Source organism: Zymoseptoria tritici, chromosome 10, assembly GCF_000219625.1.
Source record: "Zymoseptoria tritici IPO323 chromosome 10, whole genome shotgun sequence".
NCBI classification, from domain to species: domain Eukaryota; kingdom Fungi; phylum Ascomycota; class Dothideomycetes; order Mycosphaerellales; family Mycosphaerellaceae; genus Zymoseptoria; species Zymoseptoria tritici.
The window spans coordinates 205,805-224,918 of NC_018209.1; the positions used below are offsets into that span (position 1 = coordinate 205,805).

Genomic DNA, 19,114 nt, shown 5'->3' on the forward strand with positions numbered 1-19,114 from the left:
GAAGGCAAAGTGATGGTCTTCGTGGTGTGTCTCCGGTGGGGCCGATCGCAGCTTCGTGATTGGCCACGTGACGGACCCTAGAACTAGAACTACCTGAAGTGCCTTCCTCGTCCCCACCACTCACGAAACTCGCCCGTAAACAACCAACACCATCGGCTTTGCTCGACCAAACCACCAACCATCCGCGCACCACCAACACTTCCACACGCCCACACCGTCAAGAGACACCCGCACATCACTCACATCCGCATACCACCATCGCCATGCGTGAAGTCATCTCCTTGAACGGTACGTTTCTGTTTACAATGAACCCCTAAAGGCGCGCCCTGACCGCCTCAATCCCCTCCACCGTTGACTCGTGACCTTTTCGCTGACACTCGACGCGTATAGTCGGCCAGGCCGGTTGCCAGATCGCCAACTCCTGCTGGGAGGTCAGTACATCCGCTCGCGAATACCACACCGCACGATGAAAGAGAAAGATTGGGTGGCATTCACGGCTGCCTGAGGATGAGGACATGGAGACATTGAGACTGACATGACTGTGGTATAGCTGTACTGCCTCGAGCACGGCATTCAGGTACGCGCACTCTGAAAAAGAAATGGCATGTGATGGGACACTGACACGCGATACAGCCCGATGGTTACCTCACTGAGGAGCGCAAGGCCGCCGAGGACGACCACGGCTTTTCCACCTTCTTCTCAGAGACCGGTACGATTCCGCATCACCCAATGCCACCACCTCGAACACATGCTGACATTCCACTCAGGCAACGGAAAGTACGTGCCGCGCACCATCTACGCCGATCTCGAGCCAAACGTCGTCGATGAAGTCCGCACCGGCACCTACCGCAGCCTTTTCCACCCGGAATTGATGATCACTGGCAAGGAGGATGCGTCCAACAATTACGCTCGCGGACACTACACTGTCGGCAAGGAGCTCATCGATCAGGTGTTGGACAAGGTCCGCCACGTCGCCGACAACTGCTCGGGTCTCCAGGGTTTCCTCGTCTTCCACTCCTTCGGTGGTGGCACTGGTTCCGGTTTCGGTGCCCTCCTGATGGAGCGTCTTTCCGTCGACTACGGCAAGAAGTGCAAGCTTGAGTTCTGCGTGTACCCAGCACCTCAGGTCGCCACCTCGGTCGTTGAGCCGTACAACTCCATCCTCACCACGCACACCACCCTCGAGCACAGCGACTGCTCCTTCATGGTCGACAACGAGGCCATCTACGACATTTGCCGCCGCAACCTTGGCATCGAGCGTCCCAACTACGAGAACCTCAACCGCCTGATCGCTCAGGTCGTCTCCTCCATCACCGCCTCTCTCCGCTTCGACGGCTCCCTCAACGTCGATCTCAACGAGTTCCAGACCAACTTGGTCCCGTACCCTCGTATCCACTTCCCGCTTGTCGCCTACGCCCCGATCGTGTCCGCTGCCAAGGCCGCCCACGAGGCCAACAGCGTGCAGGAAATCAGCATGTCCTGCTTCGAGCCAAACAGCCAGATGGTCAAGTGCGATCCTCGCAATGGAAAGTACATGGCCACTTGCCTGCTCTACCGCGGAGACGTCGTCCCCAAAGATGTTCACCAGGCTGTTGCCACCCTCAAGACCAAGCGCACCATCCAGTTCGTCGACTGGTGCCCAACTGGCTTCAAGATTGGTATCTGCTACCAGCCACCACAGAACGTGCCCAACGGCGATCTTGCCAAGGTCAACCGCGCCGTGTGCATGCTCTCCAACACCACCGCCATCGCCGAGGCCTGGTCCGCTCTTTCCCACAAATTCGATCTCATGTACAGCAAGCGTGCGTTCGTCCACTGGTACGTCGGCGAGGGCATGGAGGAGGGCGAATTCTCGGAGGCTCGCGAGGACTTGGCTGCGCTTGAGCGCGACTACGAAGAGGTCGCTGCCGACTCCGCCGAGGGTGATGAGGGCGGCGAGGCTGAGTACTAGGCGACGACGGACGAGGACAGGATCTTGTGGGCAGCCTGAGTGCAGAATAGCAAGTGTCCATTGGTCTGGCGCAGTCGATGAACCGAGCATCTTTGGACGAGAGCCCGAACCACGCGCGCAAAAGCGTCGGACACCTGAGGGTATATGCTAGTTGATCAGGAAGTGTTGTTTGTTTATGATCTGTGCGCTTTTCCTTGAGCTGAAGGTAGCGACCACCAATACCACCCAACGTGTTAAGACTTGATGTGCGAGCCATGTGGTGATGCTAACTTATCCAATGATGTTCCTGGTCCCGCGAATGGGTCTGGAATGTCTTCATGACCACAATTGCTACGCGTAATAAGTGCTTACCTCACGCGAGTATCGACTGACACCTTACGCACGCACACAGCCACCATCAGTGGTCCCAGTTCAGCTGTCTCAATCATGCGTGACATGTCGGCCACGTCGACGTGCTGCAAGTGGAGTCCTCTTCAGCTCGGTCGTACTATCGGACGGTGGAGGTTGACCTCCATTGATAGGGTCTCTACCAAGTCGCAGAGGTTGCAGGGGTTGTGATACTTTAAATACACACTCGGTCAGTATCGGCTTGCTTGCTGCGCCAGTGATGTTCAGTCCCTCCTCTTCCACCAGTGGCAGCAGCTTCTTACCGCTGTCTCCCACTGAAAGGAGGCTGTGCATAATTGCTCTCGCCACCGGGTGATCAGAGGGCCTCGACCGATCGTCAACCAGAATTCCCTTCCACAGATTGCGGGCGTCTGCGAGATTATTACAACAACAGGACGCATTCTGTACGGAACTGTGCTATACCTACCACACTCCAGCTGTGCTCTTGAATCGTTACGACTGCGTTTCTGGAAAGTCCTACCAACATGGACCCCACCACGCCTGATGCTGGACCTGACCATGCACCGCCCTCGTTGCCGCCTGGATGGTGCGTGTTCTTCGAAATCAGCTCTGCATACGACTGGCACTGACGTGAATGGTGTCGATGAAGGATTGCACAGTTCGACGCAAAGTAAGTTGCTTCGCCTCCATGCGTGAATATTGCTACCTCTCTCATAAGAGCTTGGCTGTCGACTCCTCCGCACTTCCACGAGATAACAACCACTGACCTCATCACAAAGATCGCGCCGATACTACTTTGTCCAAATAAGCACCGGCGAGTCGACTTGGGAAACACCGACGATGGCAGCACAAAACGTTCCCTCGCCTGGGACCACACCCGCGAACCAGAGCCCTTACCCTGTGCCCGGTGAAACCTCGAGAGGTGTCGATGGACAAGAAGGAGATAGGAGCTTGGGAGTGAGTTGGACGCTTGTACAGATGCGATACGCGGAACAGTGGACTGACTGGTTTGGCAGGGCTCATTATTGAACTCAATGCTCGGCAGCAACAAGCAAAGCTCAGGTGGTGGTCTAGGAGGTCTGGCATCATCCTTTCTAGGAGGATCGTCTTCGTCGCATGGCGGATCGCAACAGCATGGACAACAAGGCCACTCAAGTGGTGGTGGGGGACTCGGTGGAATAGCCCAGTCATTCTTGGGCGGATCGTCCTCTTCGCATGGTGGACAAAGCGGTCAGCATGGATCATCGGGACATTCGAGCAGCGGTGGAGGACTTGGACAGCTGGGCTCGATGGCTAGCAGCTTGCTCGGCGGCAAGACGAGCAAGCCTCACAGCGGTGGAAATCCCTACGGCTACTCGCAGAACCAGTCTTCAGGCGGCACATACCAGGGATCAGCACCACCAGCTTCATACCAACCTGCCGGCGCGCACGGTGGAGGATCTCAAGGAGCGTCCTACGGTGGCTCGCACGGCTCGTCAACACCCGGATCATACGGACAGCACGGTGGTCACGCGCAACCCAGTCACCAGCCGCAATACGGAGCTCCCCAGCAGGGCAACTTTGGTCCTTCAAGCGGAGCCTACAACCCACAAGGTCAACAGGGCTACAACCAGCCACCCGGCGGCTACAGCGGTCCTCCTAGCCAACAGCACACTCCACACAACGCACAGTATGGGCAGCAGCAACAGCCGGGAGGATATGGCGGGCAGTATCCTCCGCCGCCGCAGGGACAATATGGACAGCCTCAGAGTGGCGGGTATGGTGGGCAGCCTAGCTACGATCAAGGATACGGACAGCAGCAGAGTCAATACCAGTCTTATGGACAGCCGCAGGGAGGGTATGGAGGGCAGCCGCCGCCGAACCCGGGTTGGAGATGAGGTGCTGCATGAGGTGGACACTGAAAGTTGATCGAGTTGCGGCCTTGTTTGCATGGCGATGGATTGTGTCATGGAATTACCGGCGTTCACGCAACACGCAGCTTGTAGACGACGGAATGCATCAGTTCAAGACGGATCGGCGCAGAAAAGGCGCTCTTGTGTACTTGGCAAAACGAAGGAGCTTTACGGAACTGGTTCGCGGCAGTGATTGGTCTCGTTGGGCACGAACTCGCTATATAGCACGGCCTTTGTGTGCGATGCCATCAGGGAAGCATGACTCCCTTGGCCACAATCTCTCATGTTTGCAGCTCCGCAGTAGTAGTATGATGTCGATCAGTCTCGATTCATCTGCCTGCTTCGTGGCGCCCAGTCTCATCGATCATCTTTGCTTGTCAGCGTGACGAATTGTTTGTCCCTTTGTCCTTGTAGTGGAGGTGATTCAGGTCATCTGGAAGACTGGAAGGCACGGCCCGGCGCTAGCAGCAACGGCGCAAGAGGCTCACCAGCGCAGCGCCTTGGTCCGAAACAACTATCTCTCTGACCACGACCACCTCACCCCACATCAACAAACCACCATCCTCCGACCCTTCATCCACCGACAGCGCCGATCAACTCGACTCCGACATACTGATATCTGAACTCGCGCGCGACTACTGTCCTCTGGCTCTCGCCTCAACCACCAGCTTTCCGCAATCATGAACCCAGAGTAGTCAGTGCACAAACCACCTAGGAGTGCCCTCTGCGCGCAGCGAGGGGGGCGGAGGAGGAGCGCGCTGACTCGATGTGTGAACAGTGTATCTCCCTTCTTCTGTTCCCCCCAGAGCATCACAGGACTGGACCTTGGATTCATCGACAGTCCAGGAGACGCAGCGCGGACAATACGCTATCTGCGCCAACTCTGATCGGTCCAACGAGTTTCACCGGAAAAGATCGAGGTCCAACAACGCCACACCGCCCAGGACAGCCGGGATGGACTGCTCGTTGCCAGCGAGCTCTGCCCGCGCAGACCAGCGACCTGGGGAGGCCACTGAAATGGGAACAGTGGGACACAATAACTAACACAACTACGCTTTCAGATACGACTACCTCTTCAAGCTCCTCCTCATCGGTGACTCCGGTGTCGGAAAGTCTTGCCTTCTCCTCCGATTTGCCGACGACACCTACACCGAGTCCTACATCTCCACCATCGGCGTCGACTTCAAGATTCGCACCATCGAGCTCGATGGCAAGACCGTCAAGCTTCAAATCGTACGTTGTTGGAAAGAGCACGACGGGGGAAACATAGGGCTAATAGCAAGAGTAGTGGGACACCGCTGGCCAGGAGCGTTTCCGCACCATCACATCATCATACTACCGTGGTGCTCACGGCATCTGCGTTGTCTACGATGTCACCGACATGGACTCGTTCAACAACGTCAAGCAGTGGCTGCAGGAGATTGACCGCTACGCTACGGAGGGCGTGAACAAGCTCCTTGTGGGCAACAAGAGCGATATGGCCGACAAGAAGGTCGTGGAGTACACCGTTGCTAAGGTTTGTTGAGCCAAGAGTCAGAGCCCATAAAACTCGTCGCTGACAGGATCTGCAGGAGTTCGCCGATAGCCTGGGCATCCCATTCCTCGAGACATCCGCAAAGAACGCCAACAACGTCGAGCAGGCTTTCCTCACCATGGCTCGCCAGATCAAGGAGCGCATGGGCAACACCACCGTCAACAACAAGCCCACAGTCCAGGTCGGCCAGGGATCGAACGTGCAGTCCGGAAGCGCCGGAGGCTGCTGTTAAGCGGGGAGATCGAGCAATGTTTATCACGTCGGGGCTAGGTTGGATCGGTGCGAGGTAATCGGGAACGATTTGAATGGATGCTTTGAGGGCGTTCCTTGCATGCTAGAGTGCTTGCTTTCGGGTTAGATGATTGCCTGTGGGTACGAGGCCTGCGTTACAATGTGGACGATGCGCTGCTCTTCCTTTCTACGGGATGATATCGCATCATTGAGGTGCAGATGCTGAGTTGAAGGTGCATCGAAGAGAGTGGAGGGCGATGCAGCATCAACGCTCCATAGCCAGTGGCGTTCAATAGGCGTCTAGTATCTATGGGAAAACACACAGAGTGGAACAAGTGTTCTCAGGGATTATCGTTTGTGATTTTGATCGATTTTGGCAGCAGCCAGCCACGCACGCACGACTCCATGACACTCGGCAATTTCACGACTGGTTACGTGGCAATACTTCATAGAGATCCTCCCACTGTGTTCCTTCTTGTTGGTTTCAAGTCTCTCGTTTCCAGCCAAGGTCGAATATAATTGGCGACGGCCCGCTCCAGCCGGAATTCGCGCTTGCGCTTGCGCCAGCAACCGTGGAACGTCTATTGGAAGGCGCGAAAGCAACCATGCAACTTCGTTGAGACGACACGTTAAGACACAGCTGCAGCATTGACATCATATTCGATCGAGAAGCACACTGGAAGATTCGCATTGGCCTCCCAGATCACGCCCGATCATACCAGGTGCTGCGTGGCATACACATCCTCAGGTCAAAAGTCCGCTACGCGTCACAATAGCAGACGATCCCCTCTCTGGAACATCAACAACTCCACCGCATGAGGTCCGCCTGAGCGACAGATTGGCCGCCGCGGCTGGTAACATCAAATATCCTTCCGGACAGCGGCGACGATCAACAGGCCTCCAATCTTCCCTTTCGCCTGGGCTTAAATCTCACAATGCTCACATCCCATTATCGATACAATCCTGAAGTGCCACATTCCCCGCACGCCTCAACTCATTTTCCAAGCGGCTTGCCACTATTATGAACGCTGAAGACAGACACAAAATATTCATTGCACGATTAAATCTTCACGACGAACTGGACCGCAGATCTCGGTCACAGCCTGGATTTCTGCGCCGAAATTTGAGGGTTGTTCTGGATCAGCACGAACACCTACTTCAGCTAGAGCGAGGACATGCTCCGACAAGTCAGAGCGCAATCGACCACGAGCCACGAACTTCCAAGTGGGATTTGTACGCCGAGGAAATTTTACGCCGCATGATGAAGAACAGAGAAACGATTCGCATCGACCACCTTCGTCTGGTCGCTTTCCGTGACGGGAGCCACGGCGGCAGTGATCGGAACGCGACTCGTCAGGATGTGTTGTCTGGCGCGTATGCCGCTGATCGACCTCCCTGGCTACCGGCTTCTGATGTATGGAGAGTATGGTGCCAAGTGTTTGTGAAGATTGCGCATCGATCCGACGCTCAAAGCATAGTATACTATGAATTGCGCGATGCGCAAATAACGCGGCACGAGCTCAAAGGACGTCCGCCGGAGTTTGAAATCGCCTTGGAAGAACCATTCGAGATCAGAATAGACAAGCTCAAGGCCGAAGCTGTGTACGACAACGACGGCGGCACTAAGCGCACGCGCGCAGCTGACAATGACGGACATTCCATGAGATTCGGGATCAGATGTCAAACCTCTGAAGACGCGGCAGAGCTTCTGAGTCAACTGGAACCCCGCAACGTTTCCACCTACCAGTTTGCATCCGTAATTGATGCGATGTTGACCTGTTCATGGGACGCTCTCCCGAACGTTCCATCGCCAGGACACCTAATGAAGCTCAAGCGCGCACATGAGGAACGGAGCCCTAACATGCAATATGGCGTCGAGGCCAGCATGTTTCACAGCAAGAACTTGCCCACATCCAGATACAACAGAGCGCTACGTTTGAGGGGTGAAGCGCGGCAGCTACCGACTCCAAGCGTGTCTGACGACCTCGAGAGCAGCCGGCCAAAGATGCAAGTCCACTACCTCACGACAATAAATTTCGTTACGCGCGGGGCGGTCATGGTCGGGCTGAAGTGCATACTCTGTCAACGCGACATCGAGCACTCCAGCCCTGAGCGGCTGATGCTGCATTATCTGACCAATCATGATCACCTCAAGTGGACTATCGACTACGAGTACTCGACCGACAGTCTGCTGCTGGTGAGAGTCGAGGTTGGTGATGCAGTACCTACTCAGAATGATGTGGAGGAAATCCACGGAGACGAAATCGAATGGGTAGCTCCCAAGTCGGCTTTCAACCTCAAGGCTCACTTGCAAGGTGATCAGGAATGGGTGCTTCCTGCTCCGAAAAGCAGCAAATCGGTGCACAACACCCCACGACATCCAAAGAGCACCAAAATGCTCGGGAGGAAAGACAAGCCGCTTGCCCAGCCTTTGCTCCAAGCACTGGCAATGGAGAGCCGCAAGAGGAAAATCACCGCACCTGAAGATGTCGTAGATTTGACCCCTTACCAGCGCAAGAGACATCCAGTGCCTGAAGTGGAAGGCATCTCATTCTACCGGACCATCTCGAAACAGCGAATTGCTCCCGGGACCGAGATCAGCGATAGCGAGGACGAAGCCGACACGTCGTGGGTGTTGCAGAGCCAGCGAAGAGATCAGACTCAACTGGGCGTGTCACAAGTAGCGCGAGACTTCAACGAGTTGTTTAATACGCATCTCGACGAGGAGACGCCGCTTTCCGACTCCTTCACGAGAGATGCGGTTGTGCGCTTCACCAGGAAGTTCAAGGCGCGGCTGGGCACTGGAAGTTGGAGGGACGAGTTTGAGAGAAAGCTTCGGCAACTCGAATCGAAGAAGATTGTGAACGCGGACACGGTCAGATACTGCTTGGAACTGGTCACTAGCCCCGGCGAAGATGTCCCGCAAATGAACGGAGCACACAAGGACCAGGGAGAGAGTGATTCTGACCGAAGAGCTATTGGCGAACAGCTTGGCGTCACTTCGCCTCCGCCGGCTTCTCGCAAGGCAAAGATGAAACCTCTGGGTTCTCGGAAAATTTTGTGCGCGAGGCCTGGCAGCGCAAATTCGCACAAACTCTTTCACATCACAGATCTTCTTCGCGACGGTGACGATCGGGAGCGGGACGATATACGGCCCCGGGATCTAGATTACGGACGGCTGGTTCAGCTCCTGGAACAAGACCTGGGGTTCAGACGCGACACGGATCACATCGTCTGCACTGTCGTCAATACGAAGACATACCACCCAATCGCCCACCAGAACGATCTAATCTCGGCGCTATCGGACCACAAAGTATTGACTGCGAAGGCGTCAGGTTTGATACTCTTTGAGCTACGCGACAAAGCGTCGTTCGAAAAAGGGTTGGAACGGAGCCGGAATCTTAGCACTGAGCAGGCTAGAGGACTACTGGAGACTTCCAAAGATGGCAAGAAAGCTGGTGCGAAGAAGAAGGAATGCATTTGCGGAGTTGAAGTTGAAGCTATGAGAGGCGCCTTCTCATGTGGAAACGCTTCATGCTCCAGAAACTTTCACTTGGCCTGCCTGATTATGGACCGGCGGCCGGACGCAACGTGGACGTGTGAGGATTGCTCTCAGTGAGCGTACGGAATGAAAGGAAAGATGAGATGGGAACGGTGGCATTATGCTTGCAAGTTTGTGGCGTGAGGGTTTCGGGCTTGCTCTGTCGTCTAGCGTAAAGGGGTGCATCAAGGCAATGGTGCTGTACGTAAGGAGCATAGACTACGTGTCGTACAGGCGTTTCTGGCCGAAGTTGGAATGACATTGCGTTCCTCCATCTGCGCAATGGACTACGCTCAGCACGTCGGACTTCGCAGCATACAATGATGTAGCGTGAGTGGAAGCAGAAGTACAGTCGAAAAGCGGCAGCCTCCAATTTGGCCCCCAAAAAGTCCCTTGTTCGTCATGTGTGGCGCATGACTTCCAGGACCGCGGGGTCATGGCATTCTACAAAGAGAGGCGATGCTCCCGCCCTCGCCTGCGATACCACCACCTTGGACCATCTTGACATGTGATTCGACCGCGATCCAGATCCTACGATCCGACTGCTCCCTTCTGAGGCCGCACACATTCCACACATCACCATGCCCTCCACTCCGCCGCCGCTGGACACTGCCAGCACCGCTCACAGTCCTCCATCCCCCACCGCGAGCTTCTACGACATGTCTGACGAGGAAGAGAGCGAATATAGTACTGTTCGGCACAGCAGGTCAGGCAAAGGCGTCAAGCTGCTATACTGCAAGAGCAAGGTCTACCAACATCCAACACCGAGTGCAAAGGACAATCTAGCGGGATACATTGCTCTGGTCCAACAGAAGCCCTCCGAAAGCGATGCACCCACATCTCCTGGCGCGAGCAGTTCACGATCACGACCACGCTCCGATCTGTTACTAGCATGGGTTCCCGAGAGTGGCCTTGGCGAGTCGCGAGATACATACAATAAGATCGAACTCGCAGGCATCGATGACGATGCACCACCAGCGAAGACACATCTTGTTACCCGTCCGCCTGTGGTGACCACGCACAGCTCGAGTCTGGGAACTTACGCCTTTGCTATTCCTATCAGCGACATCTTCAGCATTCTCGTTCGTCCACCTAGCTCTGGCTGGTGGTTTGGCAGCATCGTCATCAACTCTCGCGCCGGAGACAGCTTTCCGGCGTTGTTCTTCCACGACTCGGAATGTCAGTCGACGATTGCTCATCGGAAGAAGTTGCAACGTGAGAACTTCAGTATCAGCAGTGAGGGTGGTGGGATGTTCTGGGGAGGCGACCAGTTGCTGGAATGGTTGAAGAGATATGTGAATGTCGAGAGGTCGGTGCAAGAGCCTAGTATTTACATGATCGAACCCAACGATGCGGATAAGTTGGCGTTTGGAAGTGGTGGGAAGCCGACCCAGGATAAAGTAAAGAATGTGCTTGAGGGGAAACACAAGGATGACCCGTCGCAAAAGAAGCAGGGAAAGGACGGCAAAGGAGACCCAGTCATGTCCGCCCTCAAGCAGGCGCGGTGGAGCTTTCTTGAAACAATGGCACAGGTCACCACATTCACACGGCGAACGGCACAAGCCGTGGCTGAGAATAAGAACTTGCCACCACAAGTGCGGAGATTGATGCAGAACCCCCAAGTCCAGACCGTGTCGGACGAGTTCGACTCTGCCCGACTATACCTCGCCCGATGGGCCATGGGCATTGCAGAACAGTCCGAGAGGGAGCGAAATCAACGCATCTGGACCGCGAAGGATGTGCTCGAGATGGAAGAGAGCGAGGTGGGACAGTTTGAGATTCTAGATGTTGACCTCAACGGCATGAGCCTGGCGGATAAGAGAAAGCCAGTCACGATGAAAGAGTGGAACAGCTTCTTCAACGCTCGCACTGGACGACTGGAGAAGACTTCTGATGAGGTCAAGGAGCGCGTCTTTCATGGTGGTCTTTCACCTGACGACGGAGTCCGCAAGGAGGCCTGGCTTTTCCTGCTTGGCGTTTACGAGTGGGATAGCACGAAAGAGGAGCGCCACGCACAAATGAACAGTCTACGCGACGAGTACATTCGTCTCAAGGGTGCGTGGTGGGAGCGACTTGTCGATGAGACCGGCACATTAGAGGAAAGGGAATGGTGGAAAGAGCAGAAGATGCGTATCGGTAAGTCTTCTTCGTTCTCGGCACACCTGCTGCCTTCCCACTAATGCACCCACTGACCGCGCCATCCATGGCCAAATAGAGAAAGACGTCCATCGCACGGATCGTCACATCCCGATCTTCGCAGGCGAAGACATTCCGCATCCAGATCCGGACTCGCCATTCGCAGAGTCAGGGACGAACGTCCACCTCGAACAGATGAAAGACATGCTGCTCACCTACAACGAACACAACCGCGATCTCGGCTACGTGCAAGGCATGTCCGACTTGCTTGCGCCTATATATGCGATTCAACAGGACGATGCGGTCGCTTTCTGGGGCTTTACCAAGTTCATGGAGCGCATGGAACGCAACTTCCTCCGTGATCAAAGCGGCATGCGTCTCCAGCTTACCACTCTCGATCAACTCGTCCAACTCCTCGATCCAAAGCTTTACGAACACCTCGCCAAAGTCGACAGTACGAACTTCTTCTTCTTCTTCCGTATGCTCCTCGTATGGTTCAAGCGCGAGTTCGAATTTGAAGACATCCTCCGTCTATGGGAGGGTCTTTGGACGGACTACCTGAGCGCCAACTTCCACTTGTTTTTCGCTGCAGCGATTCTGGAGAAGCATCGAGATGTCATCATGGGACATCTGAAAGGTTTCGACGAGGTGCTGAAGTATGTGAACGAGCTCAGCGGACGTATCGATCTACAGAGCACAGTCGTCAGAGCGGAAGCACTATTCAGAAGGTTTCAAAGAGTGGTGGAGGCGATCGACAAGAAGAGCAATTTTCCCGCTACTCCAGTGGCGAGGCTGCGGTTACCACAACCACCCACGAGCCCTGGACAGTCAAAACCAGGAAGCGATGGCAAGCCTAGAGCTGGGAGCAACTCAGGTGGAGCGAGTGGTAAACCAACGTCTGGCGTGGCCAACACCTCTGGCAGAGAAAGGACTGTCGGAGACCATGTTGCTGCTGGTATTGGAGCGGACAAGTCTGAGCCGGCACAGGTTATCTCGCCAGAGTTGAGAGCTCTGCTGAGCAGGGCTATTCCCAAGCTGGAGAAGGCGGAGGTCTTGGAGCATGGTGGAGGCGTTGGAAGCTAATGTTGACTAAATCACTGGATTACGGCTTGATGAATTCATGATGCGATTGGCGTTATTAATAGCGATGGCTGGGATTCACGGAACAAGGGAGTTAGGTGTGGGAACCGGGAGCAATACGACACGATATCATCCAGGAGCGGCCGGTCGTCGAAGATGCTATGGGGACAATCACTTTTCAACTACGTCGAGCACTTCAATTGTATAACGATGTCTCGACTTCCCGATTGCATAGACGAAGACGGTACGTATCATGGCTGATCTGCGTTCGACCGGGTCAGGGCAGGACAAGAGGCAACTGACCTTGAGCCTACATAAAACTCTTGCTTCGCTGTCAGCGCTCTCCTTCCCGTTCCCTCACATCAAACCCGAAAGTCTACCTCGTCAGCTTCCTACAGCCTGACTTCGACACTCCACTTCGACACTCCGAAATACAATTCCCACACACACAAGACATCATGCACTGCACTTCGCTCATCGCCCTCGCGCTGGCCTTAACCATCCCAGCCTTGGCGAGCTCGGTCTGCGACGGCAAGCGTGTAGGCTCAAAATGCTACAAGGCCGAGGCGGGCCAGTGTCGCGGAGGACCAGAGGCGCCCCCTGATTGGTGTGATGGGATCACATTCCATTGCAACAAGTAAGCAGGCTCCACCGCATGATAACGTACGTCGCTTTGAGCTGGGCTTACACATTGGGGTTTTCAGGCAATCTGATCGACGGGTGCTGTGCTCCTAATTTTGGAGACGCGATCCGAGATCCCCAAGTCACCATTGTGGAGTCGAAGTCTCGATGCTGGAGCGGTGCGAAAGTACAAGCGGCACGATTATTCGAGAGACCAAATTCCCCTCCGGACGCAAGGCTGGGCGAATCGTGCATGTCGGTGATTTTTGCTTGAGTTGTACTTTGCTTCTGGTAACTTGAGGTCGGTCAAGAGTTGGCGGAGATGGGATGGGTGAGAAATGGGAAGGATCCACTTACATAAGATAGTGACGTGAATGAACACAATGGAAACTCATCTCGTTCCACCTGCGCGATCTTCCTGCTCAAGTACAAGGCCTGGGCCTGTCTGGGCTCCGCTTGATTGTACGGGTAGAAGATGGGCATCAGTCAGTATGCGCTATCAACGTTGTCCTGCTGGTCCAGGGTGAATCGTGATACGAGTATAAGCACGGAGGCGTCCAAGGAGATGGTTACTCGGTGATGCAGAAGCTTCGGAGAGCTCAATCGCACCATTGACCAGCCGATGCACAGCACGCAATCTTACAAACGAGATATGAGGACGACAACCGAATTTCGCATTCAGTCCAAAAGCATGCTACTCTCACAACGCACTCGTTCCAAATCCCGCAAACTCCTCATCAGCCAACACATATTGCACGGCGAACCTGCTCCCGTTGTCCAGCCACACTCATGCGTGTCCAGCATGCCCACACAGCCGTCTAGGTATACCATGTGGGCTCCGGAATTTCCCCCAACAGCTGCCAGCGTCCGACCTCGCGCTTCTTGTACGCCACGGGGTCGTGCAAGCTGTGCGTGCGAATGTCGCGCCAGTAGCGGTCGAAGCCGTACTTCTTCCCGGTGGCGCGGGCTCCCAGCATCTCGAAGATGCCCGAAGTCACGGTCAAGCCGGTGTCGGTGGTGACGACTTTGGCGTGCGCCACGAAGGCGGCGACTTCACCACGGCGCTGGGCGGTGATACTGGCGCGGTTGTTGGGCGCAGAGCCGTTGGTGTGACCGTTGGTTTGCTTTTCTGCGCCGAGGTTCTGGAAAGTGGCGGGCGTGGAAAGCGTGTATGGTGGATTGGTCTTGCTGATGTCTTGTGGGTATGGCTGGACGTAGTTGGCGTTGACGTTGTCTTTCAACAGACGCTCGTCGCCGACAACGGAGCCGTACTGACCGCCCTCACGGTAGAGGTTTGCGATCTCGGCACCAGCACGGTCGGTCAAGGCATCCGCTGCGGCGAGGTGAGCGCGGAACTCGCCGTATCGCTGGAGGATGTAGAACTCGTCAATGGCCTTGTCCTTGTTGTCACCGCCGAAAGGCCAGGCACGAGTGGACTTGAGAGTGTACTCCGAAGCAGCGGCCAAAGCACCCTGAGCAATTCCGAGGTAGAAGTTGCTGAAGACGAGCTGAATGGTCGGTAGCAGCAGGCTGGCGAAGGGAATTCCGAGAACGGACGGGATGGGCCTCTTCGTCTCCGGGTCCCAGCCGAGAGCATCGCCCCAAGGAGCGCGAACGTTGGTGATCTTGACGCTGCCGGACTCTGTCAGGCGGAGACCGACACTGTCCCAGTTGTGAGCGAATTGAATGCCGGCCTGATCGGTCTTGACGAGGGTGAAGATGTGGTCTTCAGTACCCTCCAAAACACCTTCGAGAACGGTGAGATCCGAGACCACTGTGAACAACGTAGTCAGCATTGGATCATTCAATCGTTGAACGGATGTTGATACATACCTCCTCCAGTATTGAAGTTCTTGGCTCCGTTGAACACGATCTCGTCGCCTTCGGAGGTTATGTTCAGGTCGCTGTCGCGAGGGTTGACGGCTCCACCCACGAAGTAGTTGTTGCTGATGATGGCCTGCTGTACGCTGTCCTGCTGTTCGTCCGTACCGACGGCGTTGGCAGTGGTGGACCACAGCAAGTGATATCCGAGCAGCATGCCCAGAGATCCGTCAGTCTTTGCGACCTCGCGGATCACTCTGTAGCCGACCTCCCAGCTCTGCTCGCCGCCACCATACTTCTTGGGTCCCAGGACCTTCAGCAGACCGGAGGACTTGAGGAGTGACACCTCGGCTTGTGGTGACTTGTTCTCGATGTCTCGTTGAGCGGCATCCCGGCCGAGTATCTCAGCGACGTCCTTGGCTCGTTGGATCCATCCGGCTTGAGTGGTCGGAAGTCCGGCCTCCTCGAATGCCTTGTGCTCAGCAGAGTACACTGCTGGATCTGTGTATTGACGACCCTTGACTTGATTCGACATGATGTTTGATGATGTTCTTTCTTCTTCAGATGAGGGAAAGCAGGAAGATGTCAGAAAATACCAACCCGTGCAACTCACGCTTATATTCTGCAGCTGGCCATGTGCAGCCAATCTTAAGCTTTATGATGCCTTCTCACGGCATTCATTAGCTCTCCCAGATTCCAGTCTCACTCCCTGGGTGATCGCCAATGGTAGTCCCGCGTGCGTATGGCGTGCTCGAGCTTGTCCATAGCGAACTGCGAAGGGTCCTGACGGGTACCGGGACAAGCACCACGTTGCAACGCACTACCCTGGTGATGTTCCCCGCGATGCGCTCAAATGCGCTCGGTAGACATCATGTGATGAAGATTGCGTGCGAGCGAGGGATCGTTCGTGCTTGGTCGGTGTGGCAAGGTGGGTTGATGGAGGTGCACTTTGAGTTGTGTCGCGTTTTATTCCCGATCCTTCTGGGGAAGCGACCTCGGCGGGGTCAGCAGTACAACTAGCATAACCCTAACCCTAACGCTTCTCGAATATGTTGCTGATGAGGCCATTCAAGCGGGATCATTGAGATGTGGAATTCTCTGTAGCGTTGACTGCACCAGTGAAGCTGGGAAGGGTATTGGGCTTGATCTCCAAGGTGCAGAAGGAACAGGGACAAGTTTCGACCAACGCACTGTCTTCACCAGTTCTTCGTTCCCTGTAGCAGCCAGCGGCATCCTGGTGCAGCCTCTTCGTCTCTGCATGGCAAAGTGCTGAGCACAAATGATTTGGTATCAAGACTTCCCAGCCTCGATCAAATGAATCATCTGCACCTCTAAGTTGAAATCGCTCGTGGCAGACGTTGGAGCATCAAGCCCATCAACAAGGTCTCTCATCCGTTGGAGCATCTCAGGATCGCCCGAGTACTCCCATCGACGCTCACCGCTGTTCCACGAGTATCGAGCACGTGGAGCCTCCGCAAGCTCTAGGGACTGCAATGCGCTGCCATCTTCGACCTCCTCAAGCGTGAATGTGCTGTTGGAAGGAAGCTCGACGATACATATTGTGCTCACAGGACCAACGTATTCGAAAAACTCTTCTAGCAGATCCCCTCTGAACGCCTCAAAGCCGGCTACGGTGATCGCAAGCCGTTTAAGGATTGGGAAAGAAGTGCCCACGTAGCGACCTTCCATCTCCGGATCCTCATGCAGCAAGGTCTGATGTTCACTGACGAAGGCGTCGATGTGGGTTGCCGGCAGAAACATGATATCGGTCTTAGGATCGAAGCGACGGAAATATCCTGCCCCGGCACTGCCTTGCCGGGTGACCAGCTTGTGCATCCGAATATACTTGCTTGCAACGTCGCGAGCCTCGCGGTTCACATGGAACAGAGGTAGCATTATGTGCAGCTCCTTCAGCAGGCCGGGGTCGAATCGCAGATCCAAGTCTTCTCCATTTGGGTCGAGTTGCAAGCCTAGGTCTTCCAAGACCCAGCACCCCTTCCTGAATGGGTAGAGCGCTCTGCCGAGAGGTGTGGGTAAAGCCATCTGGAAGATCATCAAGCGCAGCTCCGTGATGAGCTGTGGGAAGAGTGTGAACTTGGTCGCCATGTCGTGTTTGCGCGAATACTCGTTCGCGGATCGTGGTGAAAATCGATCGACGCAATGGTGCCACCTTCCGCTTCGCGGCCGCCGATACTTGATTTTGCCTTTGCGAGAATGCGGAAAATGTTCGTCGGGAGTTGTGTCGAGCCGTCATTGGTGAGATGCTGCATGGAGCTTCGACATGCTGATGGTTATGCTTATTTTCTGGCAGAATTCAGCATCGGTGCCAAAGTCATGAGTCACAAGTGCAGACCGCATGCCTTCTTCATTTTCTGGTCGTTGTAAGGTTAAGCGTGGTTTGAAGTCGTGGACGAGTTAGGCATGAACGGATACACATTGCTGCGCTAGTGTTAGCGTCATCGAACTCACGAGTCTAAGCGGTCAGATAGCTGAATATCAAGTCGAAACCAAAAGGCATGAAAGAGCAAGAACTTCTCTCGCTGACGAGGTGGTAGGAGGTAGAGATGCCGTTAGCCTTGTGCTGCATCTCCTCCGGCTTAGCTGGATCTGGGCCGTTCTTCTTAAATCGAAGTCTGGCTAACATTCTCTGAATCATTCCATCGTTTGCCCATCCACTGCAGGGACACTGCACTTTCCACACCACTATCACTTGAATCTGAGCTTGATGGAGACGACCCTCGTCTGTATTCGTTCGTCACCGACATGCCGGTAAGGCGAGCTTCCTGGGCAGCATGGTTCCACATGAACTGCCGCATCGCACCATTCTCCGTGATCTGGGCAAATCCCATCGGCAAACGGCTGCGTTGAAGAGCATTTCTGACGCCGAGCGTGGCTGGGTCTCGCGTGATCAGCAGAGCCATCACATCAGCGCCTCTCCAGCCTGCTGGAGCGCCGACGTATGCGCCTTCCAGCTCGCGAACCATCGCCGGTCTGGGTTTGGAAGCCTTGCACTGGACCAGAACTCTCAGCTCTTGCGGATCTGACGGTAATTGCCATTGGCCTAGGAGGTCGATACCCAAATCGTTGGACCGTCCCGTCCTTCGAAGAGTGAAGTTGTATGTCCTGAGAAATTCTATTACTGTGTACTCGTAGTGTGTCCCTCTGTAGACTGTGGTACCGGTTTTGGAATCGATGTTGCGACTGTGCTCGAGGAAGGAGGCCAGATCGTGGTGGTTTGTAGTAGGTGCGAGAAGAGATATTCGAGGTGCGCTCAGGTGGTCGTGATCATGTTGCATCGCTCCTTGAATCGGAGATGTCCCAAGCCTCTTTCTCGTTCGCCTGACCTTCGTGGTGTCTCCCGAAGCAACATCTTGGCCCTTGACAGCTACGACTTTCTCTTTCCTGAGCTTTAACGAGCTGACGGAGTCATGCACAGCGCTTTTCTCCGCTAGATCTGTCCTGCTGCGTACCGGCAGCCGTACTTGGGCCTTTATTGGAGAGCCATCGTCTTGTTCGGGAAGTGACCGTGCGGTACATTTTCGACTTGTGGCAGGCTCAGGAGCCGACTCAATGGCATTCTTCCGGGGACGGCCTCGCGGTCGAGGAGGCGGTCGCACTTCGTCAGACGTGCATTTCTTTGGTCGCCCTCGAGGTCTCGGGGGTGCTGCGATGGCTGTGGAGATGAGCCGCCGGCTGGTCGTTCTCAGGGAGTGCCGCAGGACGACATGGCTACAGAGCATGAGCTGGATCTCCAGGCGCTCATACTATGGAGGAACACCGCAAAAAATATGGATGCACAAGATGTGAGGGTACACGTGCAAAACGGTTCAACGCGAGAATGGCGCGTGCTTGGAAGTGAGACAAGCCCGGCCCGATTGAATCATTAGGTAAGCAACATTGGAATGGATATTATCGATGTCAAGGAGAGTTCGATCTTCATGATCACAGTGTAAATTCTC

The 19,114-nt window shown here is 55.0% G+C and overlaps 8 protein-coding genes across 8 annotated transcripts; 5 read left to right on the forward strand and 3 right to left on the reverse strand.

The window, feature by feature from the left end:
* Positions 1-145: 145 nt before the first annotated feature.
* MYCGRDRAFT_76039 (alpha tubulin) lies at positions 146-2,133 on the forward strand (the record flags this gene model as incomplete). The annotated part of the gene is made up of 5 exons (XM_003848718.1): positions 146-288; positions 391-431; positions 551-577; positions 634-709; positions 768-2,133. 5 exons carry the CDS (start codon positions 264-266, stop codon positions 1,949-1,951), a joined length of 1,353 nt encoding a protein of 450 aa, XP_003848766.1.
* Positions 2,134-2,594: 461 nt separating this feature from the next.
* MYCGRDRAFT_105851 (uncharacterized protein) lies at positions 2,595-4,177 on the forward strand (the record flags this gene model as incomplete). The annotated part of the gene is made up of 4 exons (XM_003848719.1): positions 2,595-2,885; positions 2,949-2,969; positions 3,079-3,256; positions 3,316-4,177. The coding sequence occupies 4 exons, from the start codon at positions 2,824-2,826 to the stop codon at positions 4,174-4,176; spliced, it is 1,122 nt and encodes a 373-aa protein (XP_003848767.1).
* Positions 4,178-4,730: 553 nt separating this feature from the next.
* On the forward strand, positions 4,731-6,270 carry MYCGRDRAFT_62864 (small GTP-binding protein; the record flags this gene model as incomplete). Its single annotated transcript, XM_003848720.1, has 4 exons — positions 4,731-4,882; positions 5,253-5,424; positions 5,480-5,707; positions 5,763-6,270. 4 exons carry the CDS (start codon positions 4,872-4,874, stop codon positions 5,955-5,957), a joined length of 606 nt encoding a protein of 201 aa, XP_003848768.1.
* A 707-nt stretch (positions 6,271-6,977) lies between these two features.
* On the forward strand, positions 6,978-9,575 carry MYCGRDRAFT_96052 (uncharacterized protein; the record flags this gene model as incomplete). The annotated part of the gene is made up of 1 exon (XM_003848721.1): positions 6,978-9,575. One exon carries the CDS (start codon positions 6,978-6,980, stop codon positions 9,573-9,575), a length of 2,598 nt encoding a protein of 865 aa, XP_003848769.1.
* A 502-nt stretch (positions 9,576-10,077) lies between these two features.
* Positions 10,078-13,050, forward strand: MYCGRDRAFT_76044 (uncharacterized protein; the record flags this gene model as incomplete). Its single annotated transcript, XM_003848722.1, has 2 exons — positions 10,078-11,633; positions 11,713-13,050. Coding segments are annotated over 2 exons (2,560 nt in total), but the record flags the coding sequence as incomplete, so codon positions are not given.
* A 1,102-nt stretch (positions 13,051-14,152) lies between these two features.
* MYCGRDRAFT_49129 (uncharacterized protein) lies at positions 14,153-15,690 on the reverse strand (the record flags this gene model as incomplete). Its single annotated transcript, XM_003849173.1, has 3 exons — positions 14,153-14,411; positions 14,577-15,108; positions 15,168-15,690. 3 exons carry the CDS (start codon positions 15,688-15,690, stop codon positions 14,153-14,155), a joined length of 1,314 nt encoding a protein of 437 aa, XP_003849221.1.
* A 755-nt stretch (positions 15,691-16,445) lies between these two features.
* MYCGRDRAFT_96055 (uncharacterized protein) lies at positions 16,446-17,261 on the reverse strand (the record flags this gene model as incomplete). The annotated part of the gene is made up of 1 exon (XM_003849172.1): positions 16,446-17,261. One exon carries the CDS (start codon positions 17,259-17,261, stop codon positions 16,446-16,448), a length of 816 nt encoding a protein of 271 aa, XP_003849220.1.
* A 638-nt stretch (positions 17,262-17,899) lies between these two features.
* MYCGRDRAFT_17853 (uncharacterized protein) lies at positions 17,900-18,403 on the reverse strand (the record flags this gene model as incomplete). Its single annotated transcript, XM_003849171.1, has 1 exon — positions 17,900-18,403. A coding segment is annotated over one exon (504 nt), but the record flags the coding sequence as incomplete, so codon positions are not given.
* Positions 18,404-19,114: the final 711 nt, after the last annotated feature.